The sequence below is a fragment of the Oryzias latipes genome, chromosome 19 (genome assembly GCF_053564925.1).
Source record: "Oryzias latipes strain Hd-rR chromosome 19, Olatipes_Hd-rR_3.1".
Lineage (NCBI taxonomy): Eukaryota > Metazoa > Chordata > Actinopteri > Beloniformes > Adrianichthyidae > Oryzias > Oryzias latipes.
This window is the reverse complement of record NC_136255.1, coordinates 7,004,882-7,026,437: the sequence shown is the minus strand read 5'-3', so window position 1 is coordinate 7,026,437 and position 21,556 is coordinate 7,004,882. Positions and strand designations below refer to the sequence as shown.

At 39.3% G+C, this 21,556-nt stretch overlaps 1 protein-coding gene across 2 annotated transcripts in view; it reads left to right on the top strand.

Moving 5' to 3' along the window:
• The window catches only part of tbkbp1 (TBK1 binding protein 1), an 88,137-nt gene extending 80,908 nt beyond the window's left edge, over nt 1-7,229 (top strand). For both annotated transcript variants that reach the window (XM_011488385.4, XM_078937907.1), the window contains exon 10: nt 281-7,229. In XM_011488385.4, the coding sequence (XP_011486687.1) occupies nt 281-409 (129 nt within the window). In that variant the 3' untranslated portion in view covers nt 410-7,229. The remainder of the gene's footprint in view (nt 1-280) is intronic.
• The last annotated feature ends 14,327 nt before the right edge of the window (nt 7,230-21,556 follow it).

The following is a 21,556-nucleotide window of genomic DNA, read 5'->3' as shown; positions in this document are numbered from 1 at the left end:
GGAACTGAGGGAGAAGTTAGCTCTCAAAATAATCTTAAAATGAAGATTTAGATCGATGTAATTTAAATATCTATGCACTAATCGGCTAATATAAATTATTATTGCTTTTATGACCTTCTATTTTGATTTATTTAATTCAGGCTAAAAACATATTTTATGCTGTAGGTTCCAACTGTTTGCACATCCTGTTGGAAATGTAAATACTATCTAGAGCAGTAAGTTACCCAAAGTTGACAGATGATTTCTGGCTATGAGATCCATCCCTGTGTTTTTTTTACAGCTCTGGATGGAGACTGAGGAAAGTGACATGAGAAGCTGCCCTCTCTGCCAGCTGATTTTTCCTGTTGGCTACCCTGACGATGCCCTCATCAAGCACATCGACTCCCACCTGGAGAACAGCAAGATATGATTACTATGGCAACCAGCACACACTCTGCTCATATAGATTATGTGAGAGACTGGAACATCTGGCCAACTGGAAAGTCAGATGTTCACACAGGGGCATCTAAATGAAGTTTGAATCAGTCACGTGGGGATGGTGCATTGTTTTGATTTAATTCAGGTGGTTCTTGATCATCCATAGGATGTTTGTGGGTCTATGTGCCACAGCCTACATTTAGACAGATGCATTGGTGGTGCTTTTTGCCACTCTTCTGCTTTGATTCCTGATTTGCAGTTTCAGCCAATTGGGAGGCACTAGAGACACACTGGCAGGATCAGGAGCTCTGCATGTCTAAATGTTATCGTCAGTTTTCATCAGTATTTGATCAAAGATTTTGGACAACTCAATTTTAACCACAAAGCTTTAAATAATTCCGCTTTTATATTCTCAAACGCTGACTTTATTTTCTTTTTAGAGGAGCCTGTTTAGTCAGAGGCATGGGAAAAACTGGAGCGTTCATTGTTAAGTTTTCGACAGGTACATGTGCAGGATTATTAACTGATGAATAATTCTGTTTTTACAAGAAAATGAGGGCGAAAAAGCAGCTCAGTTTTTTAAAGCACCAGAATTCACATTTGCTTGGATTAGCATTTGAGCTGGGTCTTTGCCAAAGTACTGCAAAGAAAACAGTTGGTTTGGAACTAGTGATTTAATCTCCACAGATGTGTAACTTTCAGTGTTAAAATTTTTAAATTTTTACACTAATACATGTTTCAAATTTTTAATGTTTTATGCTAACACATACTGCTTGTGTGCTAGCTGTTGTTAGCTAATGGCCCTGTCACACTGCAGCTACGTACAATTTGCGCATGTTGCGCATCATTTATCATATATGACTGTTCATGGCAAAAGTGAGAAAAGTTGTGGTTCTTTATGAGAAATTTTCACAGAAGGATCACAAGTGAAACCACGTTTAAACCACAGAAGTACGAATGAACAACGCAAAGTACACGTAAACCTGCTCTTCATTACATTTCTTCTCGTTGACATTCAGCGCACTAAGCAGAAATGCCATAGTGTCAGCACCCGTGATGCTTTGTTTTAATTAAACGGTCAGATTCCCCTGCTCCGCACCAGTTCTAAGTCAGCTGCTAGGGACCCGCGAGAGACCTGACCCCCCACTCGGACGAGCTGGATGGTTCATGCACGGTTGGTGCATGCATTTAGAAAACTGACTACAACTACACATGACCTGCTGAAATCTCAACCGACAAGCTCAAAATTGAATTCACATAAAGACCCTTCGGCCGAGACCCTAAACCAGGGGTGTCAAACTCAAATTCACAGTGGGCCAAAATTAAGCAGTGGTGTAAAGTCATGGGCCAAACTCAATCTTTATTGCAAAATTAACTGCAACTGATATGTGTTGTTTAACCTTTTTATAAAATGTCTTCTTGTGTTATATTCTTTTGTTACAGCCACGTTAGCTCCGCACACAAGACAAACAGGTCTGTCCTTTAGAATCCTTGAACAGATAATCTGCCTCCCGTCTGTCTTGAAAACTCCTATTGTCCATCTTTCGTTTGGCCATTTTTGTGGAGGGTGAAATTAATTTGTTCAATGTGACTGGAGCTCTAATGCACATTTGATATGAATTTGCGGGAAAATTACAATCACACTGAGGGCCAAATGTGACCCACGGGCCTGAGTTTGACACATGTGCTTTGGACGGACATCTGCGCACAATAACAAATGACGAACGCAAGAAAAACTCTTGGGAATTGTGTAAATAATGCAGGTATCATGAAAGACCAAAATTTCATCTGTGTATGATTTGCAAATTGTACGTAGCGGCAATATGACACGGCCTTAAGGCCAATAGCATTTTTATGGGTAAGTGAAGCCATTTAACTCAGCATGTTATGCTAGGTTCACACCGAGCATGTGATGCACGTTCAACACATGGTGTTTGCATTGGACTGTCTTGAAACTTGGTGTGAAACGTCAAAGTAGGTCAAATCTCGTGAAATTTGCTCCAGGTTTTTTCTGTCACATCTCTCTTCTGATATGTGAAAGACTTGGTGTCATAAAATTCTGTCCGGGCAAAACCATCACTATTAATTTCTCCTTCATGATCATGGTTAGCACTTCCCTGAATTAAAAGGGATGCCAGCCAAATGTCACTACCAAATCAGAGACTCTGATTGATCAAAGATCAACGTGATTTAACTGTCAAGGTGCATTCAATGGCTGCGCGTTTTGCATGTAAAGCTCAAAAATGGTCATAAACACTTGCATAGCTATGCATGAACGCAACATGCAATGTTTACATAGATTTCTCATTGAAAGTGGCCGCTTGAAGCTGCATTGCTTAGGGTGTTGTGATTGTGACTTTAAACTAGTTTGTGAACCTATCTTTTAATTAAGAAAAAAAATCCTGGAATCCTAATTGACTAAAATTACCTAAACAAACCAAACCAGTTTCATCTGGGTCTTTAACAGCTGAAAGAGATGACCAGTTGGGGAGGGAGTCACTGGCTCCCCAACCCCCAGCTGAGGACAAAGGACTCTAAACGACCCTAAACCATGGAGGCTAAGTTGGACAATACCATCCAGTTTCAGGTCTGACTCCTCCCCCATGAGCGCATATACACCACCTCTTCGACAAGCCAATTCAGAATTGACAAAGCCTCTTGGAAAAGAGGTGAAACATCTTCTAACTTTAAATCCAAGTCCAGATGACAACCCCTAAACCTACTACAATGGAACCAACCTGGATGAATGAGAGTCTTCATAGACATACCTAAAATTAGACAAATAAAATTGAAATAACTACATTTTTATCCATAGAAAATCCAAAGGCCAAAAAACCTAAACTTCTAGAAAACGTTCATGCGAGATTTGATGCAATACAACAGCCAAGATAATATCTATATTGAAATACTATAATTAGTGCTTTTGTGTCAATTAGCACATTAAGGAAAAATAATATTTCCATATTTTATTTGTCAGAAACACCTTGGTTTCTTGACTGTGGCAAACAGCACAGCTTTAAGTACAATACATAAAAAAATTAAACAAGTAGCTAATCAGACTAGAATAAAGGAACCAATTTTGCAAAAACAAATTGTGAAAGTTAAAGACCACATGTGCACATTTCTAGCCTGTCGAATCCTAGCTGAGACTGGTGTTTGTGACTGACTGCTGTGTCAGAGGCATTTGTGGCTTCACAGATAAACTAATGTGGTGTTGTAACTGAATATGTAGCCTTTTCTGACAGTTCGACCGTTTATTTCTTATTCACTACACTGGATCCCAAAAGGATTAAATGGCAGTTGTTGAAGGGTGCTTACTGTAGTTTAACAATAAAATTGTTCAGTGTAAGCAAAAAAGAGAAGTTTCCATTGAAAACTGACAATTAAGCTAAAATGTAGCTTAAAGTCCAGAAATATTGGTTCAAAAAAGATACAACTTTAACTGTCATAGTCATAATAAAATTGATTACAGATTAATGATAAGGTGGAAAAATGAATTACCCAATATTATGCCAACAACTACATTGAATGACAAAAAGTCAAAGGCGGTGAAGGTCTCAGTTCTGCTGAGCATGTGCAAACTGCAAAAAAAACAATGGATGCATTGTGCTTTGCAGCATTCACTACTCCAGCGTAAATTCAAAACATATTTGGTAAATTCCTACAAAGCTCTGGCTGATTAATGTGCATTCGTCATACAAAAAACAAAAACAAATGACACAATGAAGATATATTTTTGTACACATTTATGTACCACCATTTTCTTTTTGTTATTTTAGTGTCAAGTATTTTATGTATATATATATATATATATATATATACATATATATATATATATATATATATATATATATATATATATATATATATATATATATATATATATATATATATATATATATATATATATATATATATATATATATATACACACACACTACTAAATGGGAACGTTTTCTATATAAAGACTATAATTATTAACTGGGATTCATCTCAGTCTTCCTTAGAACCAGAACCTGACCTTCAGTTTGACGTCACAGCTTCCCAGGCAACCCAACCATGTATAAAGCAAGAACACAGATGGTTGCACTGTGACTGAGGCGTCTGATCCACTTCAGGAAAGAGCAGCAGGCACTTGAGTGTGTTCCATTTTTTTTGTAGACGTTCAAATAAAGCTCAGATCTGTAAAGTAAGTTTCACAAAAGGGCCCATTTCTGCCACACGCACTTTTTTTATGATCACTGATAAAACCAAACTCAAGACCGGCAGGGGAAGGTTCGGCTTATAAATGAAAAAAAAACAACAAATAATTAAATGATGTCAAACATTTTACTTTATAACGTACAGGGACACACAACCACCTGATGAGGTATACATCCAGAAACACACAGGGCCGGGATTTGTGGCAGCATCATCACAATAAAATAAAATAAATAAATAAAAACTCAAGTTGTAGAATCACCGCCAGCTGTGGTGGCTTGGACCAGAAAGGGGATTTTGCTTTAGTTTCCTCTTAAATTGATACACCAAGATACACTTATCTGGAGTCTGTATGATTCTGTTAGGGTCTTTGGACACAAACATTTTGATGTGTTATCAAAGCAAATAGCCCTTCTCATACTGCAAACATATTTTTTTTCTGCATAGAAAAGACAATGTATTGCTGTATTACAATAATATAAATGTCCGGTCAGAACTGTTAATTCAAAATTCATGAAGCAACTGAGATTTCATACAAACACAAAAACCAACTAATTGTGTGTGAACAGACAAAAAGAAAAAGTATTTAAAATCTGTCGAGCAAATGTAAAAAAAGCTTTCAAAAATGAGCTTCTGCTGCAGAACTGCAAATAACTGCATTTGTAAGGAAGGTTTATTGTCCAACAAAAATAACTTTTCAAAACTTGCACATTTAAATCAATTCAAGCAAAGAAAATGTTTCCGGGTTAAATGAATGATATTAGGATAACTTGAGTCACAAACTTTGCTTCTAGATTGCAAGAGATTATTCTGTGAAATATATTGATTTACTAAAACTCTGCATACCAAGTTGTTCAAGAAATGCATTAAATTCTAACTGCAGCGATAGCCCGTCACCTTCCTTTTAAACTCCTAACAAACATGAACATTACAGGTCATGTTCATGCAAGGCCTTAACATCATAGCCTTTTCTCTCAATAGGTTTAAAGGCGTCATTAAGCAGATTTACTGAATTGTTTGTTCTAGGGGTTGTACTTCCAACCACTTGGAGAAAGCAGAACATTAAATGCCTAAAGATATGTTTTATGAATATATACATTTGTTTTTTGTTTTTTTTAATTTATGAAGGGGGTGGGAGACAGAGAAAACAGCGCTTACTGCCTCCACCAAACCAGTTTCCTGGGGGAAACCCTAAAAATGAGTCAGACCTTCACAAGAAAGAGGTGAATTTCAAGAAATCCAAAAATATATCTAATAGTCAGTAATTAACAAACATTCAAACTAAATAGATAATCCTTTTTTTTGAAGAACCAACTAGCAAAAGTGTCCTACTTCTTTTACAATGTGTAACCAAATTGTAATAAACCAGAATTGTCTTCTGAGGATGGACTTGATTTATAAATTCAATGAGGGCTTTGTGACTCCCACCACTGTCCATAAATATGTCTTTCTATTGTCATCTGTACAAATATATAAAATTGTGTATAGACCAATATTTTGCGAGTGTTTAATGCTATTGCAATATGTATTCTACTATTTCACAACTTCAAATTGGAGTGCTTGTAAATTATTACATATATATAGAAATATAATCCCACCACACTAATTATGAATTATATGACAGTTACACACAACTTGATTTAAGTCCCTCAAACACCCACAATTTTTACGTTTCCATATCAACCTTATGAAGTTTTTTCGCAACTATGAAAGAAAAAATAAATGTTTGTCTGAAGTTTTTTTAATCACTGTTTAGAATTTTGTGATGTAATTTTTTTGTGTTTTTCAAAACAAAAGTTGAAATGTCTTTCTGTAACGACAATGTATGGATTGTTGCAGTAAAACTTTACAAAACTTCAACAAGAAGGAAATGTTTAGGACTTCATGAACAAAAGCTTGTTTCGTTCCTCTGGTAACAGGACCTGTGTTGGCTCCTAACCAAAGAGAAGTTGTTTCCTGTGTACCAAATAAAAGAAAAAAAAAACAGAGGATATGGCTTTTATGCTTGCAAAGATGCTGCATTGTGGTCAGGTTAGCATTTTCACAGCCACAATGTAATGGTTGGCAGCTTCCGTGCAGAACAGTGGCACCCTACATGAAACGCTTCATACAGGTTCTGCAATGCGAGAGGTCAGTTTGGTGCAGGTTTGGAGGATTCTGAGTTGTTTCCTGCATCCACAGCTGTCGCTGAACAGATCCTCACAATCTGATTTGATCTTGTTTCTTTGTTTTCATAGTTTTCCTCCATAACAGCAGACTGGCTCTACATTGTACTCAGGACATTACCAAGAAATAAACAACGGTCAACAGATCAGATCTGCCTGTATAGATGACAGTCTGTTTGATTTTTCATGTTTGTGTTGCTTCACACTCCTTATGTTTTTTTGTTTTTTTTGAGTAACCTTAAGTGCACACAGAGACCTCAGCACTAATGGACTCACCAGAACATTAGTGAACACTTATGTCTATGTGTAACTAATGGAACTACACTACAGATGTTAAGGACTTTTTAAATGTGTTAAACAAACAAGAAGAATTACATTTTAAAAAGTATCGTTTTCTTTCTCTCTGTGAATATTTTAATAAATTAACTGAAACTTGCACCAAAATAACTCATAACCTGCTTCTTTACTTTCTCATTGTGACGTTATCCGCTCCCTTTGACATCCTGGTGTGCTTAACTGGATTAATTGTAGTATCTGAGATGCACACAACCTTTGAAATTGTTGTACTTTTGTCCTGCAAGTATATCTTTTTTGGACCATAAGTTGCTCCACAGCATGAGTTGCAAAAAATGCATAAGAAAGTAGAAGAAAATCAAATATAAGTTACACTCTTGGCCAAACTATGTAAAACAATTCAACTTATACTGCAAAACATATGGTCAAATAAAGGGCTTAACTCTGAGAAAATTACCGTTAAGTCGCAGGAATTACATCCAGGGATACAAATTCTGAATGATCTACATGTTTGCTGCTTTATAAAGAGGATTATTTCCTTCCACAATAAAAGCACACAGTATATGTATTCTTATTAAGAATCTTATTGTACAGCTTCTGATCAACATACATTAATTTTAAAAAGATGTTTGGCACTTATTCTTTCTTTATTAATTAGAATTATATTATCATGTGAAAGTGTCGCCCTTTGGCACCTCTCAGGTGCCAAAGGGCCTAGCCCCCCCACCCCACCCAAAAAAAACAAAACAAAAAAAACAAAAACAGAAACCTTTAAATTTGACACTTTCCCTACACAAGGTGCAAAGCTAATTTGGCAATAATACCCTGTCTTTTTTAACCAGAGGCTTTTAATTTAAAAAATGCAATGTTCTCCCACATAATCATATTTCCTTTATTTGCTGCTAAAAAAAACTGCAAGGTTCTTTTTTGGTGTACAAATGTTGCAACTTTTTTGTTGTTTTAAAATTTCACTACAACATGATCATAGGAGGATGCTTTTATTTATTTTTTGTTTTACAATCAGAACATGCACCATATTACCAAAATTATTGGCTTACCCATCCAAATAACCAGAATCAGGTGTCCTAATCACTTAGCCTGGCCACAGATGTATAAAATCAACACTGAGGCATGCAGACTGTTTTCACAAACATTTGTAAAAGAATTGGCCGCTCTCAAGAGCTCAGTGAATTCCAGTGGGGAACAAAATTAGAAAGGAAGTGAGAGAACACCAGCAACTCCATCATGAAGTGGTAGGCCACATAAACTGATAGAGAGGGGTCAGCTGATGCTGAAGCACATTAGTGCAAAGAGGTTGCACAGTCAGTTGCTACAGAGCTCCAAACTTCATGTGACCTTCAGATTAGCCCAAGTACAGAAAGCAGAGAGCTTCATTGAATGGGTTTCCGTGGCCGAGCAGCTGCATCCAAGCCACACATCACCAAGTGCAAAGCGTTGGATGCAGTGATGTAAAGTACGCTACCACTGGACTCTAGAGCAGTGGAGACACGTTCTCTGGAGAGATGAATCCTACTTTTCCATCTGGCAATCTGATGGATGAGTCTGGGTTCGGGGGTTGCCAGGACAATGGTACATTTTGGACTTAATTGTGCAGAGTGAGAAATTCGGTGGAGGAAGTATTATGGTGTGGGATTGTTTTTCAGGACCTAGGTTTGGCCCCTTAGTTTCAGTGAAAGGAACTCTGAATGCATCAGGATACCAAAAGAGTTTGGACAAATCCATGCTCCCAACCTTGTGGGAACAGTTTGGAGTGGCCCCTTCCTCTTCCGACAAAGCAAGGTTCATGTGTGTGACCTCACCAATGCACTTTTGGAAGAATAGTCAAAAAATCCAAATAAACACACTCCTCAACCTTGTGGACAGTCTTCCTTGAAGAGTTGAAGCTGTGATATCTACAAAATGTGGACCCACATCATATTGAACTCCATGGGTTAGGAGGAGGATGGCAATTCAGTCAAGGCAGGTGAGCAATATTTTTGTTCTTAGATAATATTTGATTCAACAATGGCAATACGATAGTTTTATGTTTGTTATCAGGAAGATTTTTCATTTGAATTTCACAGCACAGCTTGCAAAACCTATCGTATTTTTAGGCCCTTGTTTTTTGTACTTGCAATTTGTTGATGCTGCATCTTAGGTGACAACGTTTGAAATTAGTCAGTTTACTGGAAGTGCTTCCAGTGCAAAAAACATCAAAACTTCACACGCCTCTTTGTACCAACCCTTTTTGTGTACCTCGAAATCGGGGCCTCCATCCTCCTGACCACGTTTGTTTCCTACACCTCTTGCTTTTTGCCACTGACAACAATGTATAGACTACCTCAGGAAAAAGAAGAATGCACCCACCCATCCGGCCCACAAAACCACAAACTTTGTTAGACTTAAACGAGATGCTAAAAAACAGCGAGAGCCCGCTGCAAAAAATAACAGAAACCACACGAACTCAGTGAAAAAGTCATGAAAAGCAGCACTGTGTCCCCTCCGATCAAAGCAACCTCTGAATGCACGCACAAACACAGCTCAGGATATCAACAATACGCATGCACACAAAAGCAAGCTGACATAATTCTTAGAAGTGGCTGTTTGGAGTGTTTGTACAATTTATGCAAAAGGGAATTGAAGTATGTGTTCAGAACAAACAATATTTAAAGCATTGCCTGGTATGTGCAGTAAATGATTGACATATTCATGTAGTTTTGTTTATTTATTCTAACTTCTTGGAAGGTTAGTGAAAGAAATAAGGAAAAATTAGCACTTGAGGTTTAAAAAATATTCCTAGCAGCTATCTTTAGTGTTTTTATGCACTTTTGACTTTTTACATCACTTGCAACAAGTAACTAGCCACCTCTGATGAATCATGTCTCTTATATAAAAGCTCCAATCTACTTTTTTTTCCCCGCAGGTGCATGAACTCTGAATTAGCCACTGCAAAAAAAAAGTACAGGAAACAACAGTGAAACTCTGAAACTATAGGTTCAAATGTAGATTTACTCAGAACAATTTTCAGTTCAAACCAGAACGATTCATTTTGAGGCCACAGATACAATCGCTGGAGAACAACCACCTCATTCACGTAGGAGTGGATGACAGTCGCCGAGGCGTCCCCCCCCCCCAGCTTCCTTTTTTTGCATAAAACATCTTCACCCAAAACGTTCACATTCTAGGAAATACTAGTTTTACAGTAAATGCATAGTCTGTGAGTCGATCCCACCGTATCCATTAATGTCATGCCATAAGTTGAATTAGGAAAAATCCAATACTGCTCCCACAGTGTGGTGCTATGGGCTGGCATGCTGTCCAGGCTATGTGGCTATTCCGTAAGAAAAATAGTGCTTAATTTTCAATAAAAATTAAAAAAAAAAATTTCATGATCTATCCCATTATAAGTCACCTAGTAATAAAGCTAGACATCATCTGTATACTTTACATGTACTGTCTTAAGATACAGAAAAATTATTATCATCTTGTATTTTGCTTCCATGAAGAAAGTGTGTCACTAGCCCACTAGGTGGCCACATAAACCACATAAACCACAGAAGTTTGGCTTCCCTGCAGAGCACACCAGTAGCTTTGAGTCACGGTATCTGATATTAACTAGGTGATCTCACAGTTTTGTTTTCTTTTTACCTCAGAAGAAAAAAGCTTATCTCAATTATGCCACTGTCTTCCTGTAATAAACCCGACTGTAAAGAAACAAAAAAATAGGATGTAAATGTAAAAGAAATTTGACAAATGCTTGTCTTTGTGGTCTTTTCTGATTTAATTAAATGAGTTCATCTATTTATTAAAACGCATTTTTATAACAGAACTCTAAGACTGATGCATATTTTGAGTTTAATAAACTCCTAACTACTGTACTTTCACTCTGACCTTATCCTTCTCAAATTTCTTAAGGTGTTTTTTCAGGTCTTAAATTTATATGATTCTTTGTTTGCACAAAAAAAAAAAAAAACTAAGACTTCACCAAATGTGGTAAATGACACTTTCACCTCATAACAAAAGTCTTTCTGGTCAACTATCAGCTGTTATTTTTTGGGATCAATGATCTAAAAGGCTTTCATTTATGTTTTCTACCCGCAAAAATAAGCAGGTTTCCGTATTTTGATTTGTGGTTGTAGCTTTACAGCGCAAACCAGCAGAAACTGGAATCATAGATGACCCTTTCTCTCATTTGACCTTTCCACTGTGTGTTGCCTTTCGCTTTTTTAAAATATCTAGTTCTATCACATTAAAAATAAATAATGTATCTTTTGCAAAGTAAAAAAAACATGTATAATATTCACAAGAAGTTGTCAGAATAATACATAACTCCAAAGGAAGCTTTTTTATTCCAAACATTTAGATGTCAAAAGAGGGACCATCAGGTTTTTTATTTTTAGAGCAGCATTTTAACAAAATTCATGCTGCTGAAAATACAAATTTTATGTGACTGAAAACAAAAATCCCAAAATATCGATATTTTAGAAAACTAACTCATATTCTTCATTAAACAGGGCCAACTCTTACTGTACCATGCACATGTTAGAATAGTGTCCGATAGTTTAAACTCATTCTGAACATTAATTAATCTATAAATGTATTTGGGAACTGGTTTGAGTGGTTTAACAACGAATTAACTTCAGTAGAAAGCATGTTTTTAATAGATTTTTGGGACCTGAAACCAATTTGAGTATTGGGAGAGGTGGAGAAGATCAAAATAAAGAATAAATGGATTGACATTTCCGTGTACATCAGATGGTTAAAATCTGGCTCAAAACTGGACAGCTGTATAGCTCCAACATTGTTTGCCATTTTTGTTGCACCAGTAGTGTTAGGTTGGGGTACTGAGGGGCTGTAAGGTACAGGAAGAGAATATAAACAAATTGTAAATGGCTTACTTCTAAAGTACTTTATCAAAGGCCCATAGCACGTTACAGTCACAGTCCCATTTACCCATGCACAGACACAATTACACACTGATGGCGGTGCCGCTGCCAAACAGGGTCACCTATCTATTTCCACCAAAATTGGGTTCAGTGTGTTGCCCAGAGACATTTCAAAGCATGCGTGGGCAAGGCGGGAATCAAACCTGTCATGGGGGGGTGGTCTTACTCTGGACCCAGAGTCCCGCCCACAACTTATGGACAAATTTCTAATGAGCTCCCGCCGGTCTGCAGACACTATGTCCTCAAAAACAACACAGGTTTTTGGATTTTGGCTGAAAGCAGCATAATCCTAGTTTTACAATAGTTCAAAAGATTATCGGATTGGGTTTTATAATCCTCACTCAGCCTTAACCGGGTGAGTTCCAGCTCACGGCATACCTTTCATCCGGTATAAGAGTCTGGGGTTAAATGAAATGTCTGCCCAAGATGGTAACAGATCAACACAGAGCAGTACATGTCTTGACCTGCTGTCCATCCCATTTTGCACTCACTAGTTTCAGAATTCCAATTAGTAATTTAAAGTACTCTAAGTATGAGAAAAACGGGAAACTGTAGGAAAAAAACATGCTGGTCAGCCATCTATCCATCCATCCATCCATCCATCAATCCAGTTTCAGAACCTGCTCAGTCCCTTTCAGGGTCGTGGGTTTGGAGCCACCTGGTTACTGCTGGGGAAGGTGGAGTACACCCTGAACAAGTCACCAGTCTGTTGCAGTGCCACACAACTACGCACACCCAGGGCAAATTTAGAATCAGTAATTAACATATAAACCATGCTTAAGGATTATGGGAGTAAACCGGAGTGCCCAGAGAAAACCCACAAATGCACAAGGAGAACATGCAAACTCCTGTTTGGGATTTGCATTAGGATGCGTTTGGATATAAGTTGGATGTCCTTCCTGTTACAGCCTTCTGTGTCTTCCCGGACTTGGGACTGGCAGACAGAAACACTGGATTGTGGCCTCTTGTGGTTGAACTACCGGTAATTTAATTTCAACTTTGATTTTATGTCTATTTAGTTTCTGCTTTTTTTGACTAAAGGACCAATCCTAATCCTGGTGAGTACACAAGCTGAGAAATGCATTGTATCATGACACCCAAATGTATATGCTGGATGGTATAATTTTCATGCTTGAAGACAAAGACACATGCATGCAGGCAGACACTTGTGCAACTGCACACAGATGTAACACGCACTTACACGCTCCAACACTTCACCAAACTGCATGGGTAGAGGTAGAGCTAGAGTCGGCATGAGGCGGTGAACTGCGTTTGAACCGCTGACCTCTGTAACTCACCCATATTGATGGCAGGCAGCGCGCTCGCTCACAACACAGCGCTTCAGCAAGCATAACATGGCCCCAGGGGCTTCAGCGGAGGAAGGGGGGTAGCGGGGATGGATGAATAGATGGATGGATGGATGGATGGATGGATGGATGGGTGTAGAGTCATATTTGCTTGTCTGGATGTTAGCTCGCTCTATCATGTATAAATGACAAAAAATCAGAACAGAATCATAATCCTAACAAATATCTTCACCTACTTGAGTGAAACATTTTGCTTGTAATCTATTTTTTGTGGCCGATCTACATTCATTGTCAGGGATAGCTCGCAGATCATTGCTCTAATTTTCCTATTTCAGCATTTTTTAGTACCGATTTTATTAAGATAATTATGTAAACATGTATCTATTTGACTTCAATTTTGGGCTTCAAGAAATGTTTGTAATGAGATTTCTGTCCACTTTTTTCCACTTACAGGTTCAAAAACTGAAGCAAGTAATTGATTCAAAATCTATTCAATTCGATAGGAATCTGAAAATGTAAACTAGTATTGTATTAAACTGTTCAAATCTTTCCCAAACATTCAGGAAATTGTATTTTTTAACTACTGCCAAATACACGTTTTTTTGGAGAATAGCTTTTAATGGCTGGAATGGGATGTGTTGTTTTGCACCTTAACCCTTGTGCTATCCTAGGCACTTCACCAATAGCGTACTGTCTAGACCCACTAGACAGTACACTGAACCTTTTTTCTTCAATGATTTGTGAACCTCACTGGTGTCCGTGGATTACATGAAATCCTCTCCACCTTTATCCACCTTTGTCATGGTAGGGAGAACACGACAATGTAAGGGTGGGTTCATCTAAGATAGCACAAAGGTTAATCTAACAGTGATGACAATTTGGAATATTTTCTCTTATGTCTGCAAGGCTTTGCTCTGGCTTCTCTGGTTTCCTCTTACCGATCAGAAGCATGTCAGGTTAACAGCTGTTGAGTGGGTTTGTGGTTTTCTGTTTGGCATGACCTCTTTCTCATGATAGCCCTGACATGCTATGATGAAGCGTTGAGAGCTTTACAGAATGGAGGAAATGTGGAAAGTAAGTCAATAATTCTTTCAAAATGTATTAAGCTTTTTCCTGCAGCCATAAAAGACACATACATTTTACCTTTTTCTTCCTTCAATGCTTAATTAAAAGTGTCCACGGCTGGTTCCAATCAGCAGAGCAGAGCAGAGAGGGGAGGGGGAGAGTAGACTGCCAGAGGCACTATGACAGTGCCCCCCCCCCAAACGACTGCCTCCAGGCGGTCCAGGATAGCGATCCGGGTGAGCACGGTAAAAATCCTCAATGAGGGAATGTCCAGAATTAAGGAACGAGAGATCCAAGAACGTTCCTCTGGACCGTAACCCTCCCAGTCCACCAGGAACTGATGCAGAAGGTCTTCCACACCTGCGACACAAATTGAGGTCCCCGATCGGAGAAAATGTCATTGGGGATTCCATGGTAGAGAAAAACAGTCTGAACGAGAATGTCAGCCATTTCCATGGCTGTGGTTAACTGTGGGAGGAATGAATTGAGCGGCTTTGGAAAAATGTTTAATGACAGTGAATATGACTGTGTTGCCTTGAGGACGGAGTCATGGCCGACTAGGTACGGGTAAAGGTTATAGTAGACCAGCGGGTGGAGAGTTAGATGACTTTGAGCGGGCACAGATGTTGCAGGCCGAGATATATACTCCCTAACATCTCGCTCCATAGCCGGCCAGAAAAACCGATGCCTTAGGAGGTTAAGGGTTCTTTGGACTCCTGCAGGACATGAAATACATGAAGCGTGTCCTGACGCCAGAGCCTCCTGGATGTATTTCTCCATGGCGGCTTTCTCAGGGTCAGACAGATTAACCCTTGTGCTATCTTAGATGACCCCACCCTTGCATTGATGTGTTCTCCCTACCATGACAAAGGTGGATAAAGGTAGAATTCATGTAATCCATGACACCAGTGAGGTTCACAAATCATTGAAGAAAAAAGGTGGGGGAAGAGCCCCCACATTAGTTTTACTGAAAACTGCTTTCAAATATTGATAGCATGAGGGAGTAGTAGAAAGATCGATTTCTTCAGTGTCAGAATTTTTACTGGATGGAATGGATGGTATAGCGGACTGCAGACAGTTAGCCAAACAATAAGTACTCCAATTATTTATATGATGGTTTTTCCAGTCAAACTGAGGATTATGAGTGCGGAGCCACAGAAAACCCAAAATGATGGGAGATTGGAGAGTCTGAGTTATAAAGAATAGTGACCTATTTGCATTAGCTCCTCAGTGTTTTTTCCTATAGGGTGCTGAATTGTAGGTAGTGGATGGTCCTGCGTGAACGAGTGTCAGGTTGCGTTGGAGGGAGCCTTTCTCTCGTGGTGATTGCGTTCCACCTGTCGTTCCCGAAGCCGGATGTCGGAACGCAGGGCTGCACAAACAAGCTCTTGAAAGGAATTAGTCTCAGGTTGGGAACACAAATGATCTTTGATGGTTTCATTCAACGATAGATAGAAAATGCCTTTAAGGCTACGTCAGGCCAACCCGCTTCCACAGCTAGAATGTGATAGCCAATTAAATGATCACTTACAGAGCGGCTGTGTTGCTTGAGGCTTAATAATCGGCGAGTAGCTTCTTCCTCCTTACGAGGTTGATCAAAAACAAGTCTTAATTCTCCAATGAAACGGTCAAACGGAACTTGATATATGGGGTTTGATGTGAGGAAAGCTTGAGCCCATTTTAACGCTTTGTTTCTTAGAGAATTAATGATTAAAGTTATCTTGCTATGATCAGCTTGATAAAATCTTGGTGCTTGCTGAAAAATGAGTTGGCATTGAAGGAGGAAACCTCCGCATGTTTCTACGTTACCATGAAAAGGTTTGGGTTGGAGCCGGAAGTTTTCTTGATTCCAAGCGGGTGCGGAAGTGTTGGCGTTACTGGAGGCCGGAAATGGAGCTGTAACTGCAGCGTTAGCAGAGTGCTGGCCCGTTAATTCCATCAATGCTTGAGAAATCCCATCGAGACATCGGAAAAGGTATTGTTGAGCTGTGGCCATCTGGGTTAAAGTTCGGCTTGGCGTCCCAGAGCTAATCCTTATTGTGTGACAGCTAGGCGGAGTCCTTCCGGGTCAGCTGGGTATGGATTTTGGCCAGTTCGTTCTGTCATGATGTGTATGATGTGGCAGACCCAGATGCTAGAACCCGGAAGAAAACTCAGGCTTAGTAGCAGATAAACAGATTTATTTTTCCAGAATGTAAAGTAGTTGGCGTTGTAAAAGTTCGTAGAATGAACAAGTCAGCAATCTTGCCAATGATTGAATGACATCAGAGTTGGATACGAAGCGTGGCGGAAGGATTTCTTGACAGACGTGATCCTTTGCTGGAGTTGTGGCATGGCAGGAGCGAACGAGACAGGAACAGGGCGTGGCTTGAATAGCGTGACTGGAGCAGGATGGATCGAGCAACTTGTGGAGAGGAGGAAACCAGGTGGACACTTGTGGTGAAGAACCTGAGAGTGGAGCGACAAGGTTAGGTAAGAATCAAGGTAAATAGAAACACAAGACATAAGTTGGCGACCAGACATAAGCTCCATTAGGAGCAACGAACTGGTGTTGAATGCTGGGGCTGGATCTCCTTAAGAAGGCTGGATGAAGATGAGGTAAGTGTCCACAGCTGGTTCCGATCAGCAGAGCAGAGAGGGGAGGGGGAGAGTAGACTGCCAGAGGCACTATGACATTTCAACTGTGAGGGACAAACCATACATGTCAGGAACTGGTGGCATGGGACCTAAAGTTCAGGAGACCAAGCTTGGTGGCAGAAACTTAAACATTTAATAAATAAACTCCAACATGTGAAAACCAAGGGAGAAACAAGATGGTGAAAAAATAGATGACCTGACAATGAAGAACTGAAAATCAGACACTTCAATGCACTGAGGGTAATTAATTGAAATGAAGACACAGTAAAATGAGAATCAAGAAAATCATACTGTATGACTTTTAAAGGATTGAATTGAATAATGGGGCAGAAAACAAATATTTAGTTCTGGCTTCACAGACCTGTTACTTCTACTTTAGGAAGCTCTTCTATCCTCCACGTGTTGTCTGTTTTAATGTCACCTTTTAGAACTGCTTGTCTGTATAAAGATACCTGCCCACACCGCTAAACAGTCAGACTGCAACCTTTCCACCATGACCAAGACCAAAGAGCTGTCAAAATACACCAGGGACAAGACTGCAGACCTGAACAAGACTGGGATGAACAAATCTACAATAATCAAGCGGCTTGATGATAAGAGTCAACTGTTGGAGCTATTGTTAAAAAATTGAAGAAATACAAGATCACTGACAATCTCCCTTCATCTGGGGCTCTGTGCAAGATCCTACCATTTGGGTACCATGTCCAGGCCTATCTGGATGATCTCTAGACATCAATCCAACAGAATCTATGGAGGGAGTTTCGGCCAAAGTGTATCTATGATGTACTTACTTTTAACTACTGGTAACTACCTTGTACTTTTTTTATCCTAATTTAAAACTACTCACTAATATGGCAGTGTGTGGAATGTAGGATAAGAAAAGGCTTTACTGTCTTGCACTTGTAGTGTTTTAAGTAACTACAACACTCAATAAGGGTACAGATTTAGATCTGCACCCTCTTAGTTACTATTTTTTGCTTATTGCTTGTATTAAAGCTTGTTTTAAGTATTTTAGAATCCCTGATACTGTACTTCATGCATTTATAATACATATACCGGTAGTAAAATCTGTCTACAACCCAACTAAGCTGACTAAAACTGAAGGCTTTTCGACATTCCTCTGAAGGCCTAGCTGCTGCAGTGCTTTTGGCTCCATGATTTTCCATAATGAAGAATCCACATGGATAAACTGATTTGATTCAACTTTGCTTTTGTAAACTAAATTAATCCATTTTGCGGCAGAATCACATGTCGCTTCACTTAAACAGTGAAATGTTTTCTCCATGTGGTCTCCAGTGGGCTCCAGATTGGCCCTGTATCAAGCATTGGGGTGACACAGAGGTGAGCCACCGTTCCCATAAATCATTTACCTAATTTTTATAATTTGGCATTAACATTTTAATGTTCAGACCCTAGACGTCCTGCAGAATCCCATTTCAAACATTTAGCTTCTTGCACTGCTTGAATGCGGAGCACACACTGGTGTAAGCATGTTTTTATTCATAACACACTATCAATATTGGATGCTGGATGGTAGAGTCTATATTAAATGGGAGCTATTTCACTAGATACCAGCTCTTACTGTCAGCACTGCCTTCTACTTAAATATTTGATAGAGAGCAGACAGCCACTGACGTATTACAAGGGTCTTCACTAGAGCATCCTCCCAGTTGCCAAACAGAGAGCACCGGAGAGTTCATCTTTGGTCCAGTGGCATGAAAAACATGACCTTCTTTGAAGCAGCCAGAGTAAGAATGATACTGCTGAGATCACTGTAAAGGTCTTTGAAGGGAAAGGCATTATTTTCCAGCATGTCATTTAATTCAACCTTTGTCATTTAATTAAGATCTCTGATTTTATGAGTTTTAAAAATACAAAGGCAGCTTTAAAACACCTCTATTCTGAATCCATTAAATATTACTGAAAGGCAGATCTGAAATTGGATAAACATCAAAAGTTAATTGCTTGTAAGTTGGGTCATGTCCCATTTCTGGTTAAATATTCATGTCAATCTGTCCAAAAAATATTTGGGGTGAATTTATTTAGAAAAGCCAAAGAAATAAACCACAAAAGCCACAAAACATAAAAAAGCAGGCTTCACCTATCCGAGCACTAATGTGGGGAGCTTCCCTTCAACTTCAAGTCTTCTAGCAAAACTCTTCTGTGTTGTGTTGTGTGTGCACAGCATCAGACTACATCTTCCTGGACAGAGCTCCATCTTATATATGTTTTTAGAAAAGTTTGTCTGTTGTCTTCACCTCTTGTTTTTTTGTTTTGTTTGTTTTCTTCCTCCTGATTTTCCTTTACTTTTTTTTCCATTAGATACATCTCAACCGCAAAAGGCTTTAGTTGATTACCTTTTAAAAGTTTTGGTCCTACTTTCCAAACATGTCTGTGCTAAATATGACTTAGACGTCCTGCGGTAAAAAAAAATAGATGCATACAATGTCTTCCGGCATCTTGAAACGAGTTTTTAGGTTCTGAACTGTCTGGTGTCACAATGGTAATCTGGCCGACTCAAGCATCTAGACGGCAACACTTGAGGGCGATGTCTGAGGTGTGTCAAGACACTTATGCCCAGACTTTTAGAAATCCAAATGGTCCATTCCAATTTGACATGGGTCAGGTTACACCGCTGTCCTGTTTTCCTGCTCTATGCAAGGAAAGGTTTCTGCTTTCTGTGTTAGAACTTGTGAGCTACCAAAACCCCAGTTCCTCTGTTGCGCTACGAACTACACAAATTTGTTGTGACAACAAATCCATCCATTTTCAGAACCCGCTGATGCTCTTTTGAGGTCATGGGGTTGCATCCCTAGTTGAAATATTTTTGCAACACTTAACTATACTCTGCAAAACAATACCTTCATGTGAATACAGCTTTTAGCTGTAATTTGTTATTTTTGTAAAATTGTTGGGACGCGATGAGCCTTTTTTTAACCCTCTAACCACGGGTTAAAGCTCAAGTGTGGACATAATTTTGACTACCCTAACTCTTTAATCCTTAACGCAATTAACATGATACCAGTAGATTCTGAAGCGGAGAAAAGCGACTTTGCACTAATATGCAATACTTCACTTCACTGTAGGGGAGTGTTTATGCGATCAGCATAAAAAACCTGATTTGGGACTGAACCGTGGTGCAAAACTTTGCATCAGTAATGTGCTTCATTTTGGTGCAAACCTGATATGAGAAGATGCTATTTTTTGTGTAAGAATCATCTGATTCTCGGCCATTCCCTAAATGGTCTAGTAGTTACCAAAGTTACCAGTTGTCAAAGAGCATATAGTATTTAGGTGTCAGTAGCAGACGCTACTGCCCCACTGCATTCTGATGCATCCACTTGTCGACGACTAGATCCATGTACGTCTTTGTTTTTCCTCGTCTTAGCTGGCATCTGGCTCAAAATTGTACACCTGGATAGCTCCAACATTGTTTGCCATTTCTGTTGGGAAGTAGGGGCAGGCTTACTCAGCACCAACAGTCCCGCCCACAACTAAGAGATGAATTTCTAATGAACTCCTGTCACTCTACAGAAAATATGTCCTATAAAACGTCACGTTTTGCTTAGAAACGGCATGATGATAAGGCTTTTTTTAGCCTCTGGGAAGGCTTTTACAACAGATCAAAAGATAATCAGAGTGGGACTTTAAACTAGCATTTGCTGCAGTCGGTGAATCAACTACATTTTGCAGAGATCCTTTTGAGACATTTTCACTTCCTGCGTGTGAGGATTGGTGCCTCTTCTGATAAAGCGTTCTTGGTTTTTAATCTTTTGGGTATTTTAGTCACCTTTTGTGTTCAGGTCTTGAGATTTGGTTTCCTAAAACCCCACCCCCACCCTCCACCTCCCTGTGCCATGAGCACACCTGGCTCTCTACAATCACAGCTGTTTTCTGTCACTTTAAAGCCTCTCTGTGTTTTAGCTTTCTCTTGGTTACTTCAGCAAAAACTGAACTTTTATTAGCCATTCAGATTCTTAGACAACAAATTTACATGAAATCTTTGGCAAAGAGCTGGGGGCAGGTGCTTAGAAATCTGCCAAATCAACCATATGGCCCCCCAGGTGGAAGTAACAGGAGTGGTTGAACAGGCGCTGCGATTTCCTCTCCAGATGGAAACTTTCACTTGAGCAGACTACATACAAGCTGTGGGTTTTGGTAACATATCCGACAAAGGTGTTGTAGCCGGCAGCAGCCCGCTTGACCCCGACTGCTTTACGTGAGAACGTAGTTCTTCAAAAAGTGTTGATCCCGTTTCAACACTTGTAGCTTTATTGTCAGTTACAATATGGAGTTTGGCAACACTTGTGAAGAGTGAGGCTGCGCTTCTCTCCGTAAGTGGGTGAGATCTGGAGATATGTCTGCATGTACAGACATCTCTCCTCAGTGATTGGTGGGCATGTTGCCTGACTTAGGGAGTTTTCATCATTAGACAAAGCAGAGGAGAGCTGCAGCCCCTTTTTTTTCCCCCTTACAGGCGGCAGTATCACAGCTCTGATCTGTCACCCTTCGCTTGCCTTAATGT